Source organism: Syngnathus floridae, chromosome 10, assembly GCF_059516105.1.
Source record: "Syngnathus floridae isolate MCC-2025c chromosome 10, RoL_Sflo_1.0, whole genome shotgun sequence".
In the NCBI taxonomy this organism is placed as follows: domain Eukaryota; kingdom Metazoa; phylum Chordata; class Actinopteri; order Syngnathiformes; family Syngnathidae; genus Syngnathus; species Syngnathus floridae.
The window spans coordinates 2,570,932-2,597,073 of NC_142422.1; the positions used below are offsets into that span (position 1 = coordinate 2,570,932).

The 26,142-nt window shown below is 42.2% G+C and overlaps 1 protein-coding gene across 5 annotated transcripts; it reads left to right on the forward strand.

Annotated features, from left to right (window-relative positions):
* Window positions 1-339: 339 nt before the first annotated feature.
* Window positions 340-26,034, forward strand: gabbr1a (gamma-aminobutyric acid (GABA) B receptor, 1a). 5 transcript variants are annotated; one of them, XM_088387665.1, is made up of 24 exons: window positions 340-621; window positions 2,294-2,380; window positions 2,607-2,671; window positions 3,119-3,257; window positions 3,996-4,181; window positions 4,967-4,984; window positions 8,101-8,261; window positions 11,759-11,893; window positions 13,444-13,614; window positions 14,020-14,121; window positions 14,602-14,667; window positions 14,859-15,050; window positions 17,294-17,539; window positions 17,774-17,837; window positions 19,099-19,176; window positions 20,537-20,687; window positions 21,374-21,506; window positions 21,974-22,090; window positions 22,158-22,268; window positions 22,341-22,434; window positions 23,229-23,356; window positions 23,427-23,555; window positions 23,908-24,051; window positions 24,130-26,034. In XM_088387665.1, exons 2-24 carry the CDS (start codon window positions 2,302-2,304, stop codon window positions 24,412-24,414), a joined length of 2,994 nt encoding a protein of 997 aa, XP_088243791.1. In that variant the 5' UTR covers window positions 340-621; window positions 2,294-2,301; the 3' UTR covers window positions 24,415-26,034. The 5 variants fall into 5 exon arrangements, with proteins under 5 accessions (XP_088243791.1, XP_088243796.1, XP_088243792.1 ...); XM_088387670.1 differs by having other exon boundaries at window positions 22,164-22,268; XM_088387666.1 differs by lacking the exon at window positions 340-621 and adding an exon at window positions 975-1,051.
* The last annotated feature ends 108 nt before the right edge of the window (window positions 26,035-26,142 follow it).

A 26,142-nucleotide genomic window follows, 5' to 3' on the forward strand; every position in this document is an offset into this window, starting at 1 on the left:
CGCCTCAGTCTGGATGCAATTAGCCATTTATAGAAATATGAGAGCAGAGCCCAGAATAGAAAAAACAAAAGGTTGCAAAAGGCACTCACAGAAAGAAATGACCAATAAATGAAAAATATGGGAATCATTTAAAGATAAAGAAAGCAATACACATCTAAATAGCAAGTACTGAAAAATTAATCCAATTTCAACTTAAAAGTTAAATACAACTGAACTGACAAGACATTTTTGTGATGTAACCCAAACCCCCAAAACAAGCACCGCACTGACTCCAAGATGGAGTCTTATGGACCCGATTTTGGCGCATGCGTAGTCATCCTCATGACGTCGGCAGGGAATTAGCTCCAGATTGTAAGGGACGGAGGAGGAAGAGAGAAGAGGAAGGGGGGCTTTCAATAGCTTCGCTGTTGTATATAGTGCATGTCTGTCTCATTTATTTTGTAGCAATCCATCTTTTTTTTTGTGTCGTTTAGCTTTTACGTGCCTGCCAACGTCCCGTTTATGCACACACGCGTACGTAAATAGCGGTGAGCCCTAAAAGCCATACAAGAGGAACAAAATGCATATTTGGACTGTATAGTTTATTTTTTTTCTATTCTTATTTGACATTTCAAAGTCAAGGTAAGTGCTCTTTATATTAGAAATGTCTGTCAGTATGTGTATATGTTTTTTATCATTTGACATGGTCCGGTTTGACTGATCCGCAGGAAAAATGATGCGTTTAAGTGCCATCTAAATTTTTTTACGCAACGACAACGTTTAGTCCAAGCCACAATGATTCGTTTACGCAGTCGCACAATCTTCGCTTCGGAAAAAGGAGACTGCTTAAATTCGGTTCGTGACCGGTCCAGAAGATTTTTCGTGGCGGCACCCTCCCGGTGACCCCTCGCGCGCGCACACACACGAGGTATCTTCGAGCTGTCATGAACGCACCTTATGCGTGATTCGCGCCTCTTCAGCTTCCGGCAGGTGGATGCTAGGCCGAACCGAGCTTAGCCGAACCGAGCCGAGCTTTTATCGAGCAGCTTCCGGTGATAACCAAAGTGGAAATGTAAGATTTACTTGGTGTAAAAAGTCAAGAGTTACTTTGGGTATATCGTATGTTTCATTCAAGGTGTGTGTTGATACTGTACAGTACAATATGATACCATATATGATACATCTGTACAGAAAGATATGATACTATATGATACATCACGATATCAATGTTCTGATACTGTAATTGCAGGTACAATGAGGATATCATCTGGTGTATAATGATACAGCATGATAACTCTGATATGGGCTATGTTAATCAATATATTGGAGTGTGACGTTAGCAATATCGTTATTTGGTATACAAATTGTTGGATAGCCAGTGACAGTATCAATATTTGATTCTGTACTGTCAATGATACAGATGTGATATCAGTATTACAATACTGTGATTGTGTGGTTAGCATTCTACTGCACACAACTAGCGATTTTTAAATAATATTATTCATACTCCCATCCTGATCGTCCTGGTTCATGGATGATGATGGCAGGAGCATCAAGGCAGACTGATATTTTGGAAGAAAAGTATGAACCAAATAGAGAGAAATTGCCTCCATGTTTGTGGAAGATAATGGACAGTGACAAGGTTACAAAAAGTGAGTTGAAAAAGGTTTGCATAAGAGTTTGAATATTTCAACAAGGAGGTGGCTGGTTGCACGAATGTACCCGGCCCGCCGTGTTGTGGAGCCGAGGCGGGGACGTTGTCCACGCTTCTCCAGCTTTAATTGCATTTCAAGCTTGAGGCCAGTTGACACGCACGCACACACATATGTGTATTCCGCTTTCATCTGCCCCAGTGATATGCTGCTATTAATGACTCCCGGTGGGCCGACCCCTTCTCTCATTCTTGCTCTCCATCCCATCCTCCCCATCACCCCCCCCCCTTTTTTTGAGTCGGGTAATGTCTACTTCCCGCACGCCTTCTTGTCAGCATAAGTCTAAAAATATTGTCGGCTTCCAGCTGAGTTTGTCTGCCTTCCACCGGCCGGCAAAGCTCGCTGCCATCTGTCTCCGCCACGGAGGTGTGCTTATTCACGTTTTAGGTAGAAATACACAAATATTTCTAGAAACTGCGGCTATATTTTGCCTCATTGTTGTGTGTGCATGAAGAACTATACTTGGAAATCTGAGATTTGAAGTTCTGGCTACAGAAGGAACACCTAAAGTCTTATAGGAGCACCGGGACAATAATTTCGTGCAGGACGACTCAAATATAACATCAAGTAAATAACGACAGATCTTCTCTTTTGTCTTTTAGGTGGAGTCATGGCGATGCAATTGTTTCTACTGATTCTCCACATTCTACCATCTCTTGTTGTGCCCATACATAATTCATCAACTGGAGGTAATTTGTGCATATATATGTGTGTGTGTGGACAAGCGTGCGTGACTGTGTGTGGGTTGATGGGAAGGAATGAAGTCCGATGGGAAAGAACGAAGTCAGTCGAGAGTGCGATTCGTCAGATAAATTGAGCGTGTATCATGTGTTTTGTTTTCTGTGATGTATCAACATCGTCCAGTGAATGATTTATTCTTCCATAATTTATTTTTTCTTTCTCCCTCTTTCCCAGGCTGTGCCATCATCCGGCCTCCGAGGGAAGGAGGCATCCGCTACAGAGGCCTGACACAAGAGCAGGTGCTGATAAATACAATTATTTTATGATTAAATACAGAATAGGCTTTTCAAAGAAAAAAAACTAGCGGTGTTCCACAAGGATCAATACTAGAAACTCTGAATTTTGCGGTTTAAAGATGAATTGTATTTGCGCTAATACTGCCAAATGATGAATACAAATTGGCAGCATAGTGGATGAGTGTTTAGCACGTCCGCCTCACAGCTTCGTGCTTTGAATCCGGGCTTCAGGAGTTTGCATTTTCTCGCCATGCGTCCTGTGAGACGGGAAGGGCTTCGATTCACCCTGAGATCTTTCCCCTCTATCGACTTTTAGTGTCATTGAAATTCTCGTCACGCAAAAACAACTGCAATGTTCTTTTTTTCTGGTCGCCGCCATATGGCGCTGTCTCGAGAGGACTCGAACGCATGAGGGATCTCCATGTTATTTTCATTGCTGTGCCTTCGCAGATTCGCAGTGTTCAGATCTTACCCATGGATTATGAGATTGAGTACATCTGCCGCGGGAATCGCGTCATCGTCGGGCCTAAAGTCAGGAAGTGTTTGCCCAACGGCACGTGGACAGACATGACGCAGCAAAGCAGCTGTCGTGAGTACTCCAGGCTTTATTTGCAAAAAAGCTCTCTTTCAATTATTCTCTTTCAGTTTCAGGTTTAAGCGATCCACATGAAATTCAGTTACAATTGCCCAAAGGTCACTCAGAAGTGCTTTGTGGAAAGTTAAAACAAAATGGCCGCTGACATCAGTTTCAGTAAAACAAATTAAAAGACTTGGATGGAAAAGATCCCTGAAGGTGGTACAAACCAAAAAAGACACCTAGTTTTGTGAGAAAACAAAAGTGTGAAATTTCTATTCAGGTCATGTTTTGGGTGCAGTGATGCGCTGAAATCCTTCTTAGGTTTTTTCCTCTTTTTTTTTTGTTCCTAATAAGATTCCCCCCTGAGTCCATTACATTCAAGTAATGCTTCTTTGTGCAAAAAAGCAGAAAGCTGCAGATTAGATGACTTTAAAAGAAAATGTGTTTACATGCCGGAGGGGAAGAGTCCCCACACACACAACACAGATTGAAATGCATTTCTAAAAAGAACCCCTGCCATCAGATTCGAATAAAACAGACAGAAACACACAGAACATTAAAATGTTCCAAATAAGATTATAATATTAGCCTGTCACTTTCGGAGGCTCACAAAAAACATTTATTGAGTTTAGGGAAACAATTTAAATAGTTATTTGTAATTCAGATAATCAATGAGTCGAAATCTTTAAAAAATTTTTAGCTTGTTAGCCTCTTTAGCTGTGTGATGCTAACACACCTTCTCTCTTCCAGTATTGCTGTGTCCTCGCGTCTGGACGTCTCTGGAGAACGGTCAGGTGACAGTGAGACCCCCGGGACTTCCGGTGGAGGGCTCGGTTCTGCACTACCGCTGCCACAGCGGCTTCATTCTGGAGGGCCGCAATGTCAGCCACTGCACCAAACTGGGAAAATGGGACGCGCCTAAACCCATCTGCCTTTGTGAGTCACACCGTGACACCGCCAAAGCAAACAAAAAGCAAATACAAAAGCATCTGGAAGTGATTCACAGCACTTTTCACACATTTAGTTGTGTTACTACCATAATCCACAATAGAATAAATTAAAAACACACGTGCTTAAATGACAGAAATCCACATTAGCCAGATTTAATATTTGCTCATGAGTGCAAATGAATGAGGATTTGGTGAAAGAAAGCCACAGCTTGCCAGCTGGTTATCTGTGTTGCCATAGCAACCATTAAAGTTGCTATGGGAATATTTGGATTAAAAAAAAGAAAAAAAAAAAAACTCTCTGACAATGTGAAAGTAGGTTGCGTAATCCCTAACAGTTTGGAAACACACTGAAGTGTTGACTTGTTCTATATTTTGGTAAAATTCACCTGGAAAGCTTTGGGTGAATTTTTAAGTCAGACGTCTGATGTGTGGTGACCTTCATCACTCAAAGAATGAAATGTGTGATGGCGGATTTGACATTGGTGATTTTATTGTCGAGACGTGACGAGATTATGTAAGAACAGCCATTGCTAAACAGACTGTTGCTGCCATCTAGTGGGCACAAATGATTTGCATTGCAGTTGTACTCCACAGTACAAAACAGTAAAATAGGAACATCGTCACACTGAAAAAGGTGTCTACATCATATTTTCATAATTTTTTTTATCCTGGTAGATAGTGTTTGGAAAATGAACTATCTGTAACTGTCATTACGTTTCTATTTTTTTAACATTTCTTTCTTTTTTCTATTTTTGTCTCTGTCTTCCATAGATGACAAAAACAGCACAGGTAAGACATTTTCTATTGTAATTAATTACTCGTATTTATGTGATATGCTAGGTTGTAGAATCAGGATCCACAGAGCAAATAGAAATTATTTAAAATAAATCCCCCCAAAAAAAGGTCTCCGCATGCGTGTTTTGAATCTTGGAAAGTATGTGCCTCCTCAACTGTAATGTTGTTTATTGGCCACAAGAGGGCAGCAGAGTTCTTTAGACGAATTGCGAACGCCTCCACCAGGAAGCAGTGTCACCCTAAAAGAGAAAAAAAATCATGGAAAGTCTTTTTATGGAAAAGAAAAACTGCAAAGTCAAGATATAAAACATTTATTAGATTTTTTTTTACTATGCTCTTCTATTTAAAGTGATTCTATGCTCCCTAAAATATTTTATTTATTTTTCTATTTCATTAATATTTTTATTACAAACGTTTAAAGCTGTCTAATGAGGTTTAAAATCATTTTTTATACAATTTGTACATTTTATAACTTTTAATGAATAAAAGTAAAAAATGAAATAATTAAATTATGCCATTTCTATTATGACTGAATCCGTACAGTCCAGTACAGTAGTTTCATTGGAATTCAAGTTTCACTGTACCGTACGCATGCCAATGTAGCCATCAAGGATATCGAGTACCTCCCCCAGGGAGTTTTGTAAAATGGTGTTTAAGTGCAGCGAGGATGAGGACCATTGAGTTTTCTCATCACTAAGCTAATTGTCATTCCCCAGCTCGATAGAGATTGGGTGGCCTCGTGAGATTGCCACTAATTGCCTTGCGGAGGCTGACGATTGAGAACGGGGGTTGTCATCGTTTGAAATGTGTGAGACTCGGGAGCCATTCTTCATCTTTGGTGGATTATTTCTCATTGCTGTCAAGGAATGATTGCATTTTATTGATTATGTGTTGCATATGTGTTGGGGACTTTTTTTGACCATGTGGATTATTTGCTGTGCTGATATCTATTGCGCAAGGTGGCCGTTTTAATTGCGTCATAAAAAGTATCTTGAAATGTTATTTTGGGAATTTTTTTGTTTTTTTTCGTGTTTGGATAATTTCTAGTCATTTTTATTGTGCAAGGCGAGGAACTTATAACTTTACGGTCGAAATGTTTACCTCATTTTCATCATCGGACTGTGACTCATGTTTGGACTTGTGTAAAGCCAAGAGGCAGACAGGAACCGGGTACGGCATTAACCTTTCTCCCGCTGAGGTGGCAGGAAGTGGGTGGAGGTGGCGCACTCGGAGGTGGGAGGTGGCGGCCAGACGCAAAGATGGACACTTTCTATTTGCGGGATCGAATTTCAAGCATCCGTGAGCAATTCTGCTCGTTGGTTAGCAGGATGATGCAAAAAACAACATCATGGATTGTTGCTGTTATTTTTTTTTTTGTAGGCTAACGGCACAGGGTCAGTACACACAGATGGCTCGTGGGAGATTTTGCTTTAGTACACCACTCGATGTTCTAAACTGTCTCCAGGGTCTTTTTTTGGACAGGATTTGCATCTTCAGGTATAAATGAGCCACAAAGTCTTTCGATCGACTTTGTCAACAAAACCACTTTTGCGCCACCTGCTGGGGTGGGGTCAATTAGAGTAATAATCAATATGATAATCGATGATAAAAAGATTTGTCCATGACAGCCTGAGATTAAAGACATTAAGAAAATCAATTTTACATTGATTGTCCCCTTTACAGGTATGAGGTATAAAGCTCTCAATCTTTCCAACCTTTAAAACAAAGTCTAACTACCATCCGCCTCGGCGGGGGTCTTAAAAACACACACACACACACATATAGAGCAAGCTCCAGTCGAGCTGCACATAAAGTTCATCGCTGAATAATTGATGGAGCGGCGGACGGGTCGCACGAGGAGGTGGAAGGCAAATGCCAGATGATGACAACCGCGTCCGTAACGCAGACACTCGGATAACGGCACTTGGATAACTTGGCACTCTCGCATTCTATTCGTTAGGTCGGTGTGTGTGTGTGTTTATTTTAAGGCGATGTTCCGGTTCAATTCAGGTGCAATGTTAATAAATTAAAAAATGAATGCTAAAGACCTGCCGGTAGGAAATTCTGTAATCTTAAAAGATTATGTATTGTATACGATAAATAAAATATTTTTATTTCGGGAAGCGTAAGCCCTAAAGTTGGCTCCCTCTCAGGAAATTAAAAATAATGTGTATTTTAAAAAATCTGGGTGGCTTGAAACCCTAATAAAGCCAAGTATATTGAAAAAAGGTCTTGTGGCGTTCCACAAGGATCACTACTAAGTACCCTGAATATCATCAATTAGGGTTTAAAAATGATTTGTCTTTTTGATAACACTACAACATGAGGTGGTGACATTTATATATGGACATAAACATCCATGACAGTGAATTAATTGACTTTAAATTTGGTTGTTAGCATATGGAACGTAGCATTAAACGCTCTGCCTAGCATCCTTATATTAAGAAGAAGGCAAAATGTGATAAAATGAAGTTGTGGCTCACTAACTAATCTTTCAGCAGATATCACACACACACACACACACACACACACGGAGCGAGCGATGCAGTGCGGATCAGACGCCGCTTCCTCTTCAGCTGCAAATCTTTTCATCTGTTTTCAACATGATAGTCTTACAGGGAGGGAAGATGTTGCCTGCCTGCCTGCCTGCCTGCCTTCTGCTGCTATTTCCACTCCCTGTCACCACAACACACACACACACACACACACACACACACACACACTGAGTGACTCCAGTCTCTCTCTTTTAAGGGGGGGCTCCAGCTTCTCCCAATCAACACTCTGCTCCTGGTATCTCATTCGCGCCTTCTTTTTTTTTTTTTTCCTTTCCCTCTGCCCAAAAGTGGTGAAGCTCACACTTGTCTCCACATTTCAAGATTGATGCACAGCAGCAAGGAGGCGAGATAAGACCTGAATTGACTTAGTGACCGAGTGACTCGAACATGTAATTGCTGACGTTCGGTTCTCCGGTTGTTCTCCTCCACGTGTTGTCCAAGTGATGCCGGCGAGTCGCACGCGTCCCCGGCGGCGGGGGCTTTGCCTCCGAGCTTCTCTGACCGTCTTCTCTTTCTTCTTCTGGCTTCTGCTGATGTCGGCGCGGCCGTGCTCAGGCAAGAAGAAGCTGTACATCGGCGCGCTGTTCCCCATGAGCGGCGGATGGCCCGGCGGACAGGCTTGCATGCCTTCCGCCCAGATGGCCCTGGACCTGGTCAACAACCGTAGCGACATCCTGCCCGACTACGAGCTGGAGCTCATCCACTACGACAGCATGGTGAGTCCCGTTATTTTTCTCTGCATGTTGAGGAAATGAAAAGAATGTTTGAAGGAGTTTGACAGGTAGGAACATCTAAGACGACGCTTACTTTTTTTTTTTTTTGAGGAATTTATTTAGCACTAGTTTGTTGTTGCTATGGTTGCTGCAGTTGGCAGTTTTGGATTGAGTCAATTTATTCGAGTTATTTTGATTAAATATTTTTGTTTTATTGCTAGCAAGGTTTTGAGATGATTAGGAATGTAGAGACTTTTATTTTTTTTATTGTCAGTTCATTTATAGCTAAGTGGTGTTTTGCATTTTATTCATTTTAGCAAATTTAATAAATAGAAATATATTTGCTACAATTCATACATTTTAATGTTTTTCTTAATAATAATAATTTGTTTATTTAATTAGAAAACCACTCTGGGTTTTTATTTGTTTTTTTAAATTTTATTATTATTTTTTTTTTAACCAGAATACACGGGTCGGATTATGGATGGTTCAATTTAATTCTCAAATGTATAAGCAGCCGGATGTCGATAAAAGTATTTTTTTCGGGGAGGGTTTCATAACCGGCCATATATCATAATATCTGTCATAACACTCCATGCTATGATGGATCAACACCGCGCCTTAGACCCTCATTAGTCGCGCCAAAAGAGCAAACACACCTCCCACGCCCGTCAATCACTTCTTGGAAATGTCACATGAGGAACTAAGAGTGGAGTGCATTTTGTTCCAGGTTGCGTCTGTCAACAACACTTTAAGTGAGACATATGAACCCGTATCTTGCTTTATTCTCATTAGCGAGTGTGTCCCTGCACTGGAATAGCAGAGGTGTGTGTGTGTATGTGTGTGCGTTGTCATGGCAACACAGTTGCTCTTCGAGCAAAGCACATCCAAAATGCGCGTCTGCAAATCAAGACGTATGTGGCACGTGTGTGTGAGTGTGTTCCCCGTTCTTTTGTTGCTAAATAAAAACCGTGTGTGCACGTGTGGCGGATGCAGCTCACACTGACATAAAGAAGAAACGTTTCGCCGTTTCCACGGCAATCGGATGACAGCAATTGTCGCCTGCAGCTGGAGACATGTACGCACGCACGTACTTAAAGACTTGACGACACATGCATTTACTGTAAACTCATGCACTCACACAGACACACACACACAGGAGCACACACAAGCTTATTTTAGTGTGAAGTCAAAAACTTACAACACACGTAGCCGCTCCCTCATAATTAATCAGGCAAACTTACACACAAAATAAAACACACATGGGGAAGTGTGTGTGTAGGCGAGTAAAGGGGATTTGTGTGTTTTTCTACTTTTGTTGTAATTGCCAAAGATGAGTTGTGGTGGCTCGCATGGCAATGAGCGCCTTAGCCAGGATTCATTAGCCTCAATATTTCCCTTTCAGATTATCATTATTGTCGCTCACAAATGGGTAAATATTCATCTTGCTGGCATATCGACATCAAATTGAAGTTGAAATTAAGTCAAACTTCTGAAGTAGCGAGAAAAAAATAGAAACGGAATCTTAAACTTTGATGTTAGATCAGAGCGACACATTAAAATTGCGTTCACGCACATTTGTTGTTTGCAAATCGAAGTTGAAGATCGCTTGTTGTTGTTCTGTAGATATTTCGTTGAAGCGGAAAACGACTAACACAAATATTTACATCCGAGAAGATCCGTGCAAACTCTTGTCTCTCGGCATTCGCACAATTAAGTGACTCACAAGCTGAGTGTAAATATTTGTCTCTCGGCCTTTACAAATTTTTCCTTTTGTTTGTATTATAATGGACGTATGCTAGCTTAATGCTAACGCTAGATGTGACGCTAATTGTAAACCTTCTAAATTTACTGACTCACAACGAGTTGAGTGTGAATATTTGTCTCTCGGCCTTTACAAATTTTTCCTTTTGTTTGTATTATCATGAACATCTGCTAGCTTAATGCTAACACCAGACGTGGCTAAACCTTCAAATGACTCCTACGTAAGACACAAGAGCAGCAACACATTAAAAACACGCGCACGAGATTGGGAATCACTTTCGCGTACTCGAGCGGGAAGCATCAGGCGTGTGTCACGCATGCAATATTCATGAAGCGCCACGTTTAATCCACGTGCAGCTCGGTAAATCAGCGTATCGTTTCCTCGGCTATCAGGGCACCTCGCCATGTACACGGCCGTTGCCATGGCGGCATCAAACCCAGACTGCCAACTTTGATGAATTATTAACAGCGAGACGGCTCAGATGCGGTGAACCGGGGTGTTTCCGAAGCTTGCTTTTTTTATCGGCATACTTTTTCTCCGAGTGGTTCCGCCAGGTGGGACGCCACAAGTGATTAAGACTTAAATACGCTCATATTTTAAAAGATCTTTTATCCGATCCGAGTCGACACGATGAAGTCTGTACAGGGTTGATTGCGCCTTCCTACCCGTGGGGAGGAAGTGATTGTTGCTCCTGATTGATTGGAAGAAAATCACCCCCGCGGCCTCGGGCCCCCGTTGCGAAAATTGCCGCTTCCTGGTTGGACAGCAAAAGTCGATACTAATTCTGTTAGCATCGGTGCACCGTTGCAATTATTCGTTTACGCTATGAACAGTTGCGTCGGCCTTTTCGGCGGTCTCGATTTTTCCAATTTGCTCGTTTTAGCGAGTTGAGGTGATCAATGTTAATCAAATGTGAGAATATTTTTTCGCTCAGCTCATTAGATGGTGAAGGTGCATCCGTTTGACCACGACGAATGTGCACGATTTGCATTTTCACGCCTCGGGTGGCGTCGACGCAAAAGTCAAGAAATTACGAGCCGCGCCTGGCAATTTCGCCGTCGTATCTTTTCTTACTCGCACGCGAGCGTTTTCATTCGTTAGCTCACAAGAAACAATCGGCGGCGGCGGCGAGACAAATGTCCTGAATTAGGAGCCACGTCACGGCCCGCTGATTGTTTGTGACACCCGTCAGGAGAGTTTCCATTGTGTTTGCGAGGACTCCACGGGGCTGAATCATCACATGTGTCAGGACAGTTTAGGCGTGACGGCGGCAGGCGGCAAGCGACCCATCACTCCTGCCATGCTGTCCGTTACACTGAAAGCACATCAAACTAAAATATATGTAGGAATCAGTAATAGGCAACCTTGGTAAGAATTTTTATAATTGACTATATGAATACTTGAAGATGTAAATATATCAAGTTAACACTTTGTCATCTTGCAACATTAACATTAAAAATAAATGGCTTGGAGAAGACTTGATATAGAAAATTAAGTGCCCATAATGAAAGAATGTGGTATATAAAAATACAATTTGAAATAAAATAAATTGCGATATTGATAATAAAATTAGACCTAAAAATTTCATTTGTTTTTTCATATTGCTTTTATTTTGAAAATTTGATGAAATGAGCTGAACAGTTGAAAGTTGGATCGATTAGAAAAAATTTAAAAAAAATTAGAGTTGAAAGTTAGTTCTCTAAAGTTAGTCCTTTTCCTTGATATGTTCTTGCAGTGCGACCCGGGCGAGTCCACCAAGCTGCTTTACGACCTCCTCTACACGGAGCCCATCAAGATCGTGCTGCTGCCCGGCTGCAGCGGCGTCTCCACCATCGTGGCCGAGGCGGCTCGCATGTGGAACCTCATCGTGGTACGTTCGCTGCTCGTGGGAAATAAGATGGAATTGTACCAGGCGGTAGGAATGAATATCCACAAGAACAATTATTATATAATATTATTATTGATTGGTTGGGTTGCCTTGTAGTAATTTAGCAAAACGTCTTTTGCCTTGTTCAAATGACAGAAGTTTTTTTTTTCTGTCGGCGCCATAGGAGAAGCTCGGGCTTTTGTCACCTTCAAGTACGTGCGATATAATGGTAACATGTCCTATAGAGCGTGAAGTGAAACTGTAAACGAAGTCAACTTGAGGAAACGTTCAGTCCACAACGTTGTGTAACTGTTTATTGATTCCGAAGACGCCGACACTTAAACGAGGCAGCTCCACAAAAGACCCTGTCGAAAACATAATAGCGAGAGACGGAGCGTATTGTCCCATCTCGCATCCTGCTTGTCAACAGTTTGTTTTGTTCTTCCATCTTCCATCCTTTGTGGCTCCTCTCGCCTCTCACTCGGCTCTTCATTAATTTCTCTGCGTGCCTTCGACGTTTCTGACGTTCGTCGTGAAGAACAATGGATTCAAGTGGTTAGCATCTGCCCCTCTTGTCCTTCTCAAAGATGGCCGCCAGCATTCTGTTTCTACCTGCAGGCAGTGAGGAAGCACAAATGCTTTATCTGTACTGCATATTTTTGGGTACTTTCGAGTTCAATATTGGTTTTTCTCAGAGTGGGAAGTTAAGCTTTTATCTTTTCTCTGCTTTTTGGTGAGCTACCGGTGTTTTTGGCAGTTTGACTGCTGATTACTAAAACTTGAAAAGCTCAAGTTGAATCAATGCTCTGAAAAGATTCTTTTTTTCATTTGCCGTATTTCTACTTTTGCAAAAGCCTGTTTGTACTTTTACCACCTCTGCCTGCAGGTGCCTCTTTGTAATCCAGGCATAGAGAAACCCGGCCGGATCAAAAAGGAGGGTTTTAATCAGCTCCTCTTTTCACTCTTTTAATGTGATCCTGTGTATCCGTTTCTAAAAGCTCTGTTGAGCATTGATTGCCGCTGCTTGAGGGCTGAAGGAGTCCCGATGGGTCGGAATCAAAACATAATTTTAGGTTTTTACGCGAAGCGGGAAAAGCGCGATCGTGCGGCACCTGTGGCGGACAGTTTAATTCCACTGTTGGGGAATGTTGCAAGCTTTGCAATAAGTGACGAATGGCATTATTAAATCTTGCAGATCACTAAGACACCAGCAAACGATAAAATAAATGAATAAATCTTGAATTAATTCATCATGAATAAATAATTAATCAATCTTGAATCTTAAAAGTTATACGAGATGAAAGTGAAAATTGTACAAGACTAGAATTGTACTATTACTTTTATTTTGAAGAGAACATAATGTCCGACGTGTCCGACATCCATCACGGATCTGTAATCCCCCCACCCGCTAAATGCCACCTTTCTTAGAGATCCAAAGATTTTCCGTTCCACTTGTCAACGTGAGACTAATCGTTTGAAATTGTTTTTGCGTTTAGCGCCGCCCTGCCTTCCAGACCTCTCCAAAGTTTCTGTCCTTTTATTTTCCTTCCCAGCTTTCCTACGGCTCCAGTTCGCCAGCTCTGTCCAACCGCCAGCGTTTCCCGACTTTCTTCCGCACGCACCCCTCAGCCACGCTGCATAACCCGACCCGGGTTCAGCTCTTCCAGAAATGGAAGTGGACCCGCATCGCCACCATCCAGCAGACCACGGAAGTCTTCACCTCGGTCAGTTCATCTCTCCGAATCCGGGAAAAATAGTCTTGGGAAACAAACAACAAATGTTTTTAACTCATATTTTATTTGCTGTCTTTGTTTTGGTCATATCGATGTCGTTTTGCTTCACACTGGATTGTTTTAATTAGCCATTGAGCGTCTTGGTGCTTGTTTACCGCAGCCGCCATGTTGCTCTTTCCAGCAATCACTCAGGGTAATTATCGGACTCCTTTCCAACATATTTGTCGGATTATTGGTGGCGAAAGCACATCGATTGTGTCACGAGAGGCGGCGGTCAATACTGGGACTCTTGTTGTAATGGAGGTTAATGATCTGCTTTTTTTTTTTCCACCACCGCTAGCAACTTTTGTCCCCTTATCAGTCTTTTAATGGTCTTTGTTTCCATCCGTCCATCAGACTCTGGACGATCTGGAGCAGCGAGTCAAAGAGGCCGGCATCGAGATCAGCGTTCGCCAGAGCTTCCTAACCGACCCGGCTGTGGCTGTCAAAAACCTGAAGGTGCTTTGATTAAAAATTCACCTCAGCTGTCAGCCAACACCCCCCCCCCTACATCCTCTCATCCAAGACCCCCCGTCACATCACAGCTGCAAATATCATTAGCATGGATGCCAGTTGGCAGAAATTAATGCGCAGCGTTAATGAGATACATCCTGAGCTTCCGGAACTCTGAAGGTCAAGGCTCGTATTCGCCCCCATCATTTTGCATTCGTTTTGTCCGATGTGGTTCTAAGGTTTGACAAAGATGATGATGCTTTTTATGAGATTTACATTTTTGAACAGAAAAAAAAATTACGTTAGGCACTCAGTGAAAAATGTTCTGATTTAATATCAATGTCAATGAATTGCCTTTAATGGGAATGTTGTCTTTCCTAAAATGGCCGCCACTGATGCCTCTTAAAATTGCCATTAGCACTTACTTACAAATTACAACTTTTTTTTTTGGTGTTATTGTTGCTCTAAAGGGATTTCTATTCTCAGCGTCAAGACGCCAGGATCATTGTTGGTCTATTTTACGAGACCGAAGCCAGGAAGGTGTTTTGTGAGGTGAGTGCCTGTTTTTCTCTGCTCAATTAATCCCAGTCGACACAAATTTGCCAAACTGTGTCTCCTTAATGAGCCGTTTGAAAGCCACAAGGCGACATCTTGGCGTCAGGGAATCATTTTAAACTCAGTCGAGAAGCTTCATTTAGACAAAAGTAGTACTCCGGCCCTCCTTCTCACGCCGCCCCCTGCAGGTATTCAAGGAGAAGCTCTACGGGAAGAAATACGTTTGGTTCCTGATCGGCTGGTACGCCGACAACTGGTTCAAGATCAAGGACCCGACCATCAACTGCACCGTGGAAAACATGACGGAGGCCGTGGAGGGTCACGTGACCACCGAGATCGTCATGCTCAATCCCGAGACCGTCCGGGGCGTATCCAACATGGTAGGCAAACAAACACCATTTTGATTTGCTGTTGGTCATTACTTTTTAAATGCATTGTGGGATATTACAAAACACATTAGAAAATAGAAATAAATTTGACTAAACTGAGCTGGAGACTGTCGACAGCCTGAACGCCTTTTGACATATCGCTAAATTATGACAACTTAATGAGGAAAATACTCCAATTCGGACAGCCTGGTGGCCAAAGTCCATTATCACCTGTGGGTTATTTTACACGGAGATAAGCACCACAGTGTTAATGGCTCGCTGTTAACGCTGTGCAGTTTATTAAGGTTGTAGTAAGGTCCGGCCCCGAGAAAGAATTGCCGCTTTAATTAGATGGTTTGTCGTAAAATGTATGACATTATCGTTATCTTTATGACACTCAAGCAGAATTTTAATGACTTGGCTCTGACTTTGTCCTCCAGTGACAGTTTGGACGATTTGTGACATTTAGGACAGCTAAATGAGCGAAGTCCTCTTATCAGCTCCGACTTGAGTTGGAGATACTCACTAGCTAGCGTTAGCAATATGTGCTGTTAGCTATTACTTTTGCGATTTCTTAGAAAATAAAATAATTGTCCCATTTTCATTATCTGAGGTTTGGCAGCTAACATTAGCTTCAGCTAATTCTAGCCTTTGTCGGGTTTTACTATGCTAACTGGCATTTAAGCTAGGTGTTGCTAACGATTAGCGATAATATATTCCTTTATTTGTTCCTCACAGGAAAATTCCAGTATACAGCAGTCATAATTTAGAGAATTAAAATGAGGTAAAACTGAATTGGAGATTAAAAATATCACATTTTTTATTTGGTGGTCTGCGAGCTAACATAAGCCGTAGTTCTTCGTTTTTTTCCTGAAGATAAGACTTATGTGAATTTTATCAGTGTGTATTTTTCCCTTGATATTTTCCACTGCTGGCAATAATTTACCTTGCAAGCTCGCCGATGTGAAATCTATTCAAATAATTCATTGTCATGTAAAAGCGCTCGCTTGCGCAGATGCTGTGCCTCAGCGTTTAGCTTACCGCTAAATATTCGGAGCTTTTTATCAACAATATGTTTGCTAAATCTCAGCCAACAGACGGAGGATTTTTTTCCTTGAGGGAAAGAAACGAATAAAAACAAACACCTTTTTTAGTGGATTAATTTCGTCAGCACTTTTCTTTAGCTCATCTCTGCAGGCACAGGCCTCATAAAGATAGGGGACCATACTTTTTTTTTTTTCGAAAAAGAAGATTCCATTCTCGTTGTAAAATTATTGTCGATATGTCCCACTGTTTCCACTCGAGTGTGACGATATGGGATTTTTTTTTTAAAGCTCAAGTCTTCCCATTGACCTTTTCTGACTGCCTCAATGTTGACTTTTATTCTTCATGTTTACCCGCCTCGCTTCGTCCTTGCAATTTTTTTTTTTCCTCCCCTCAGCAGCTGTTGTTTGTATTTAAAAACGCACCTGCCGCTACCTGCTGCTCTACCGTTGATGCGCTCCTCTATGGGGCGTCCCGGATAAATGCGTACTCGCAATCATGCTATTTCCAATTCAATTTGCGAGTTTGAAATTGGCATATTTCTCAGCCGGCGCGGCAAGCACTGGAGGCGGTGGGATGGCACGTCACATTTAAATGCCAAGGTGGAATTTTTTAATGAATTGGACTTGTCAGAGAGCCGAATTCGACTTGTGCGTGGGCCTCCGGGGTAATCCTCGGGGACATCTTGATGATTGCGAGCAATAATCTGCCGTCACACATGAGCGCTAGCAGATTAGCTTAATTGCTCGCTGCCGAACGGACGGAACTGACAAATCACCCGGGGCTCGTTTACCCCCCCAAAACAGGTGGTGAGGTGTTATGATGGAATTCTCTCAGACTTAATACTTTTTGGTCATCGGTACATCTCCCGCTCTGCGTTCAAGCGACACTTTGTCGACAAATGCTGATTGATTGACACGTATTATCCTCCTCCGGGCATACTCCCGTTATGTTCTTCTGCTTCTAGAAGACTCCAAAAAGTTGGCAAACATTGGCTCTCCTATTACCTTTGTAAACAATCAGCCATATGGTGGTGCACAAAGTGACCCGACTCAACTTAAGCCCAATGCACTGAACAAATTTAAATTTAATTGTAAATAATTACCCTTGAATCAATTAGTCCAAATTTTCCTATTGTTATTAGGCCCTTAAACTAAAAATTAATTTCTGTTGTCCTCATCTAATTTCCTCCTGTTTTCTTATCTCATTAGACATCCCAGGAGTTTCTAGCCGCCTTAATCTCCCGCCTGGGTGTGATGAATCCCGAGGAGACGGGCGGTTTCCAGGAGGCCCCGCTAGCTTACGACGCTATCTGGGCTTTGGCGTTGGCCCTTAATAAGACGGTGGCGCCACTTAAGGCCAAGGGGCGACGGTTAGAAGACTTCAACTACAACAACAAAGACATCACGTCGGAGATCTACCGTGCCCTCAACACCAGCTCCTTTGAAGGCGTTTCGGTAGGTCAATTTGCATATTGAGTCGGAAACTTTCCAAACGTTGGACGAATGTCATGTGGAAAGTTGTCCATTTGGAATATTTCGATAATTCCCCAGCATAACTTCTAGTAGAATTTTACAGGAAGCTTGATTTCCACCCCTGAATGCGTCAAGCGCTAAGCTAACTTAGCATCGAACTGATTCTCGATACAAAAGAGGTTTGTTATTGTCCTTAAAAATGTCTTTTTGCTTTAGGGCCAAGTGGTGTTTGATGCTCAAGGTTCCAGGATGGCCATGACTCTCATTGAACAGCTTCAAGGTAAAGATATTCATTTGCATGGAAAATAGAAACTTCATCTAAATGCTAACAAGCTAAAGCTGAACCCAAAGGCTGCGGAATTTTATTGAATTGTAGAATAGGAGATTAAAAGTTGTAATTGTTTGAATCTGTCAAGAAATTATAATGTGTATTTTATTGTGAAAATTCAAGAATTTGGAAAATGTCATAAATATTTCCCAAAATGTCTTGAATAAACATTTGTCCGGGAAATGTCAGGAAATATGTCAAATATCTTCTCATACCTGTCTAAGAATTTTTGAGGGAGCCTTTTTTTTTTTTTTTTCAAGCATGGATCCTCGGCCCAATCCTTTTTGGAAACGATTTAAATCATGCAGTGACATTTCGCTATTAAAATGACACAAGTATTTTTCAAGCATGCATTCTCCAAAACCCTTTTTTGGGGGAAAACCGGCCTTCCGTAATTGCCCCGAGCATAAACGTGCTCGCTGCAGTTTGATGCTGGATTAACGCAACCCGGGCTGCAGTTTTCTCACTTAACGACTTTTAGGGATGATTATTATTCTCGCTCGCCTGTGCTTCCTTAAAAGATGAGCCTCCTTCACACTCCAGCCTCACGTCTGCTGTCCGCGAGGTGTCAGACGTAATTTGGCCAGCACGGTGAAATGACCTGACGTGAATCCAGGGGTATAAAAAAAAAAAACGTCTTCACGAAGGAGCTCATCAGTATTCCCGGTCAAGGCCACCACATAAGCTTCTTTTATTCCCCTCTTGTCCTCCTTTGTGTTTGTCCCACTCCTTTTCCATCCCTTCTTTCTCCTTGCACATTTTCATTCTTAACATGAAAAGCACTGGAGTGAAGTGGTTTATTGGAGTGCACTTCATCGGTTACACCTACGACACCATCCGATAGGATGTAAAACGAGAGAACGGAATTTAACGCCGGCTGAATATTGTGCCGAGCAATCTGGAGAGACGACGAGGACGTTACGATTTGCGAGACCGTGAAAAAAGATCTCTTTTGTTTTATAGTTGGAACCCCTCACACATTTCAACTTATTCCCTCGATTCTATGGCAGCCATTTTGGAAGCCATTTTGAGTCACGGGGTATTATTTTCTGTGACAATATAAACGCCTCTCAAAAGAACACGTTCTTCTTTCACCACGAAATAAGTGTGCTTCTCGCTTTTTCCGTTCTTTAGTGTTTGACAAAAAGTCACGTTTCTGACCAAAAAGCAGAGAAAGTTTCCACGCTGTTCAATTTTTTTCTCCGTCTTTCAGAGGGCAGCTACAAAAAGATCGGCTACTACGACAGCTCCCAGAAGAACCTCTCGTGGTTTGGCAAGGACGTGTGGATCGGTGAGTCATGCAGGAGGTTCCTTCGCTTATCGCCCTCCATTCTTTTTTTATTTGGAATTGCACCCATTCAAAAAAAATCCTCTTTCACTCCTACACACCTTTCAAAACACCCACCTTCACTTTTTCCTCCTTAATGGTGTCCTTCACTCTTGACTTCCTCTTCCTTCACTACTTCCTTTACCAACTTATTCTTTACTCCATCATTCCCTCATCTCTGCTTCCATCACTCCTCCCCCACCCTCCCTTTCTCCATCAATACCTACCTTCGTGTCATCTCTCCATCATTACTACCTCCTTCAGATCCTCCGTTCTTTCCCCACCACTCCCTCAATGTGCCTGACCACCATGTCCTTTGCTACCTCCTTTTTCTCTCTCTATCACTTTCTCCCTCTCCTTCCGCTATCTATCTCTCTGTCTCCACGGTCGCCCTAACAACCACTTTGGTTCGCCTCTCTCTTCTAATCGCTGTGGCAACTGTTACTGAGCTGCATCTCCATGGTAACACCCTGTTCTCGTGTTTTTCTTTTCCCCCCTTTTCTTGACACTTGTTTTTTTTTTTTCTTAATCAAGGACACTGGATGTTTAACATGCATGTACACGAGCGCACACACATGCACAGTGTGTGTCAAGTGTGGATATAACTTGAGTTTTTAAAATCATGTGCAAAAAAAGTAAACCCGCAAGCTAGCAAGAATGAGTTAAAAAAAGAATATAAATAATTTCGACCATATCTTTGCAGAAGATAAATAACATATACCTTTGAGTATTGTTATATTATCTGTCTGTATGTGTTGCGCTACCATTTTTTTGTGGTTGTTTGAATTACATCATTCTCGTCGTTTGATGTTTAAAAATGAAGCCTCTTTTTTTGTTTTTGTTTTTTAACAATAAAAAAAAAAATCCCAGTAAATAAAAATCCCACCGAGTTGACTTTTGTCTCACATGTCACTCGACGGGCAGGCGTCATGTGGGAAGTAGATATTGTCAGCCGTCAGACAGATGGCGCCGCTGAGACATCGGCTGCGTTGCCGCGGTGACGAGCCTGTGGGGGTGACACTCTGACACTCCGACTCTGACATCTGACACATCAGCTTCACGTGGCGCTCACACTTGCACACACAATTTCTCTCTCTCCTATATTGGCTTACGTATTGATGCCGTATCATAAAACGCAATTCATCTCACGTTTTTAATATTTTGTCGTCTTATCCACGCTTTAGCTGCCTCGAGATGAAAGAAGCAGAAGAAGCAGCAAAGCCAAATGAATATATACATTTATTTTTTTATGAATAGCGTACTGTATCAGAAGAAAAAAAGAATCCACTTCCCCTGGATATGAAAAATGAATTCTCTCGTTTAGGGGCGGGGCCTCCTGCGGATCGCACGGTGGTGGAGAAGGAGTACCGCTTCCTGTCGCAGAAATTGTTCGCCGCCGTGTCGGTGTTTGCCGGCCTCGGGATCTTGCTGGGCATCGTCTGTCTCACCTTTAACATCTACAACGGCAACGTGCGGTAAGAGTACAATCTTTTTCTTACAGTTCAAGTTCCCAGGCAGAAACGATCGTAGCAAATTCCTTTTGATCCCCCCAGATTTCTGTGCCGTCGATCCAACACGCTAAATTTATGTTTGACCTCAAGTCCAATACGTCGGTGAGCTCATGGCTCGGCAGTTTCTTCCCTCCTCCGTGGGATCTCCTCCCGGCTTTGATTAGATTTCCCACGCAATTTGGCAGAGGGAAACGTGTCGGATCACATCAAATGTTTTCATTATGTCGCTCTCGGTTAAAAAGTCTCACACTGACGAGCCGCTTGGCGTCCGATTGGAGCGTTTAGGCTTGTCAAAAGTCGTTATCTGGACAAAACGCTTTGAAATGTTTACCGGAGTGATTATACGCTGAATCTCGGCGAATCGCCATTTATCATGGATGGAGGATTAAATAATTAACTAAATAAATACATAAATAAATGCATACATAAATTACATTAAATTGATAAATAAATAAACAAATAAATGGGGTTTCAAGACCCACAAAATACATAAATAAATACATACATAAATTAAATAAATTAAATTAAAATAAAACAGTAAATAAATAAAAAAATAAATGGGTTTTCAAGACCCACAAAATATTTTATTGCATTGTAGCCACAAAATATAAGCTCCAAAAAATATGTTTTGTGGATGTGTTTCGTTGCAGCTACATCCAGAATTCCCAGCCGTACCTGAACAACATGACGGCGGCGGGCTGCATGATGGCTCTGGCCGCCGTCTTCCCGCTCGGCATCGACGGACATCACGTACACCGATCGCAGTTCCCCGTCGTCTGCCAGGTTAGCAACACGCCGCCGACTTAGCTGTCTTCAACCAAAATGTCATATTTCCAGTTCGCTTTTGAGATTACTCTGTGATAAGCGGTCAAACTGACCTTAAGGGCTTAATTTTTTTTTTCCACCTAACTTTCAAGGACTTCTTAAAAGTAAGTTTCACTGTGTAAAATAAAAGTTAGGTTTAATCCAGATGTATAGTCCAAATATATCCAAATATTAACTTGCCTCTTTTTGCCCTTTAAAACCTGCAAATAAAATAAAAAAAGTAGGAATAGCTAAATTGCTTTTCCTCTTAAGTATCTTTGGGATCTACACAAGGTCTGTGCAAGTAATTACTGGTCCACCTATGGGGTCAATGACAGATGAAGCTTAATATTCCGTCGTATAATATTCACGCGCAGGTTGCACCCCGAAGGACTCCTCTTTGCTCTCAAATTAACATTTTTTTTTTTTTAACCCCCCACCTCCAGTTCCGTCTGTGGCTGCTGGGTTTGGGCTTCAGCTTGGCGTACGGCAGCATGTTCACTAAGATCTGGTGGGTCCACACCCTCTTCACCAAGAAAGACGAAAAGAAGGAGAAGAGGAAGGTGAGGTGTCAAATTGATGCTTTCTGGTTTCTCCAAATATTAACAATCGTGGTTTGTTTGTGGTTAGCAACAGCTGGAGCCGTGGAAACTCTACGCCACGGTGGGCGTGCTGCTCGGCGTGGACTTCCTGTCGTTGGTCATCTGGCAGATCGTGGACCCGCTGCACATCACCGTCGAGGTAAAATGACCACAACGGTGGATGAGCAAATGATCCTCTCTTCTCAACTCACCAGCATCTCACCCGGAGCAGGAGTTCACCAGGGAGGCCCCCAAAGTGGACTTGGATGTCTTGATCCAACCCCTGCTGGAGCACTGCAGCTCGGAAAAGATGAACACGTGGCTCGGTGAGTTGTCTCGGCGTCTAATGACAGAAGTATGGAGCTCATATTGAACTTCTATGTGGGTCACAAAGTGGGTCAGGGCCTCGTAGCGTTTCGCAGGCGCACCCGATGAGACAATGGACAGCGGCAAGACGCTTTCTTTCGGCTCCCCCGCTGCGTTTCTTCTTTTTTTTTCTGTCAGTCAGCGAGATGCCGAGTGACTTCTTGCACTTTCAACTTCCAAATAAGAAGCAGCTAAGAACAGAAATCAAACACATATACGCTGTCGAAAGGGAACGAGCGGGACACAGACAGATGGTTTCTTATCTCGTTCAAGCTCAACATGTTTTATGTTCCAAGGACCGCATTATTCATTCATGTCGCTTTAATGAGTCGAGATGACAACATTGATGCTTCTCCAGAAAAATTTGAACTCGGATCACTGGTTTCAAAAGTCCAGCGTGCTCCGCGGAATTAGCATCTGAGCAGCTTTCGGTGTTAAATGGGTGACAGCTAGGATTCATTTTAGGCTGGGGGGTTCTTCAGATGATGTGAAAGGTTCCAGCGACACTTAAACTGAGATCACTGGATTCAGCGTGCCATGGAACCTGCTCTCGGTTTTGCAGAGTTTAGGATGAATATTAAATTTCTAGCATCAAGTTCAACATTGATTATTATGATAGAAACAAAATATTCTTACTGAATAAATAATTCTTAATTCTAATCCAATAAACATCACCAAGTACATGATTCATCGTATACAAAATTAAAATTGGCGTAATTGTTGGGCAAACATTTGTCAACGCTGCCCCCTGCAGGTGTGGTTTACGGCTACAAGGGCCTGTTGCTGCTGCTCGGCATCTTCCTGGCTTACGAGACCAAATCTGTGTCCACGGAGAAGATCAATGACCATCGGGCAGTGGGGATGGCCATTTATAATGTGGCGGTGAGTCACCTGAGAATTTCTACGCGTTTTGGTCGGCGCTGGAACTCAATCGGTCTGCGTGCTCCTCCAGGTGCTGTGTCTGATCACGGCTCCGGTGACGATGATCCTGTCGTCTCAGCAGGACGCCTCTTTCGCCTTTGCGGCCCTGGCCATCGTCTTTTCGGCCTACATCACCCTGGTGGTGCTCTTTGTGCCAAAAGTGGGTAAAAGTTCAAATGTTTGCTTTGTCATGCAAGTGGAAATGCTGCCATCTGCTGGAATAACAAATGCATCTCAAGCGGAACGCTTAGCAGATTTCCAGCTTCTTTTTTTTCCCTCTAAAATATCATTCATTCATTAATATATTACAAAAAGGTTGTGAAATTAAATAAATAATTAAAATTTAAAATAAATAAATATATTTTTAGAAAAGTTAAATAAATAAATAATAAAAAGGCCCAAATAAATAATTTCACATTCTGCTTTACAATGCAATTCAATCATAAAGTATTTTACTTATTAACTAAAATAATTGATTTCACATTTTCCTTTCTTCATCCCTTCCCGGGCAGATGCGTCGTCTGATCACGCGCGGCGAGTGGCAATCGGAGCAGCAGGACACGCTCAAGACGGGATCGTCCACCAACAACAACGACGAGGAGAAGTCGCGGCAGCTGGAGAGAGAAAATAGAGAGCTGCAAAAAATCATACAAGAGGTCACTCACTCGGTCGCTTAATGTCTCTGAATTATTGTCGGTGTGAAGTCAAAATGTGTGTATCCGTTTGTGTTTTAGAAAGAGGAACGCGTGAGCGCTCTGCGTAACCAGCTGGCCGAGAGACAAGCTCTCCGCAACCGCCGCCGCCCATCCACCGGCCAGACCCAGAACCACAACGCCCCGCTGCTGCCTCCCTTGTCCCAGACGGACCCCAAGTCCCTGCTGCCCCCGCCCGGCTACCCGAGCGCCGACAATCACTCGCTGCCGCCGTCTTTCTCCAACTCGTCCAACTTGTACCCGGCAGAGAGCAAGATGAGCCGCAACCACTGTCACAATAGTCAGATTCCGCTACTTTACAAGTAGACCGGACCCTGGAAAAAAAACACCAGACCCTGGAACTCATCACGGGGAAGGGGGAGCACACCACATGACAGAGTCAGCCCAAGACCTACGATAGCTAAGCACCTGCCAAGGACCCCCACGACCACTAGGGGGCAGACAGGAGCAATTTCCAGTTGAATTATTTCCCATTTTTCTGGAGTATGATTGCGTGTGTGTCCTGTTTGTGTGTCCCATGTGTGTATGCGGGAGTCTCTCTGACTGAGAGTGTGTGTGACTGTGTTCCGTCATATTTGTTTGAAATTCAACAATGAATGGCGGCTTGGGCCGGCTCTGCCACCTGACACTGTGACTTGTTATCGACGCTTGGTCGCCGTGGCAACAGCAAGCACATCCCCCACACTCAAACCTCTCCATCACGCAGAGCTTTTGGGGGAGACGTTGCGGAACTTTTGTGTCTTCTCTACACACACACCCACATACTTGTTCTCTGTGGTCCTGTTTTTGTCACGTGCGAAATTTTTCAGCCATAAAGTCTGGAGACCGGATGAGGACGGCGAGTAAATATCAAAGATACTTTTGTCAGCTGTTACAGTGTCAGTAAAACTGAAATGTACCCGCATGCGCAAAGAACTTTCTACTTGTGTACATAAATGAACACGACAAGCACAGCTGAGATTTTTACCTTACATTTGTATTTTTTCTGTTGTTGTCTTTTTGGTGAAGTAAAGCACTTGCCCACTTTTAGAAGTGTAAATTTAGTTACACTTTTTTTTTTTCCAAGCTTTATTTTTTTAATTTTCCCCTAACACACAAATTAGGTTGTTTTTTTATGGTAAAGTGAGGCAGTCACATGACATATTGATGTTAGTCTGCATGAACAACACAATCTTGAAAGATCATTTGTGTTATTTAATTTAAACGTTTTTATAGAGCTTAAATTTTATTTTGTATTCTTTTCCCCTCTAATTTGCCTGTTTTTAGGAAAGTGACACTGTCACATGACAAGCACAGCTCAGATGTCACAGAAGTTCTGTCTTATTAATTTTTTTTTCTACATAAGCAAATTTCGTGGCTTTCATTTTTGTAAAGTGACGTGACAATGTTTGTTTGCATGTGCCGTTCACACCCAAACTCAACAACCTGATTGAAAAATCTTTACTATTACAGACAAATAGCAAACTGTTTCTAAAGCTTTTGTATTTTAGATACACATCCTCAAATTTCTTTTATCGTTTTATCATAAAAAAATAGTTTTGTTTGTTTTGGGTAAAGCAAGACATGAGAATTATTATAACCGCTAACTTTTAATGCGCTATTTGTATATTATTTGAGCGGGCACTTTAAGAGTTTGTTATTATGATCCACATTAGCTCAGGGTGCGGGAGTGGCTAAGCAAATGAAATAAATAGGCCATATTTATATTTAGTATTTATGAAACGTGCAGTTATATCACAGTGTATCATAAACAATACGTAATATGAATGCAGAACTACTCTGGTCAATCTTGCACATGTTGGTGGTCAAGAGGTCATGTTTGTATTCACTCAATTATCTAAGATCATACTGTAAATGTTAATATAGTTCAAATTATGTGTATGCAAATATGTGAGTTCCATCAATAAAAATCATTCTTTTTTCAAATTCCCACAGCAAGAACTTTCTAATACTTGATGATGAAGCATGCATTACCATGCCGATCCGCTAGATGGCACTACAGTAGTTTTAGAGACAGTTCAATCGTTTATTGTA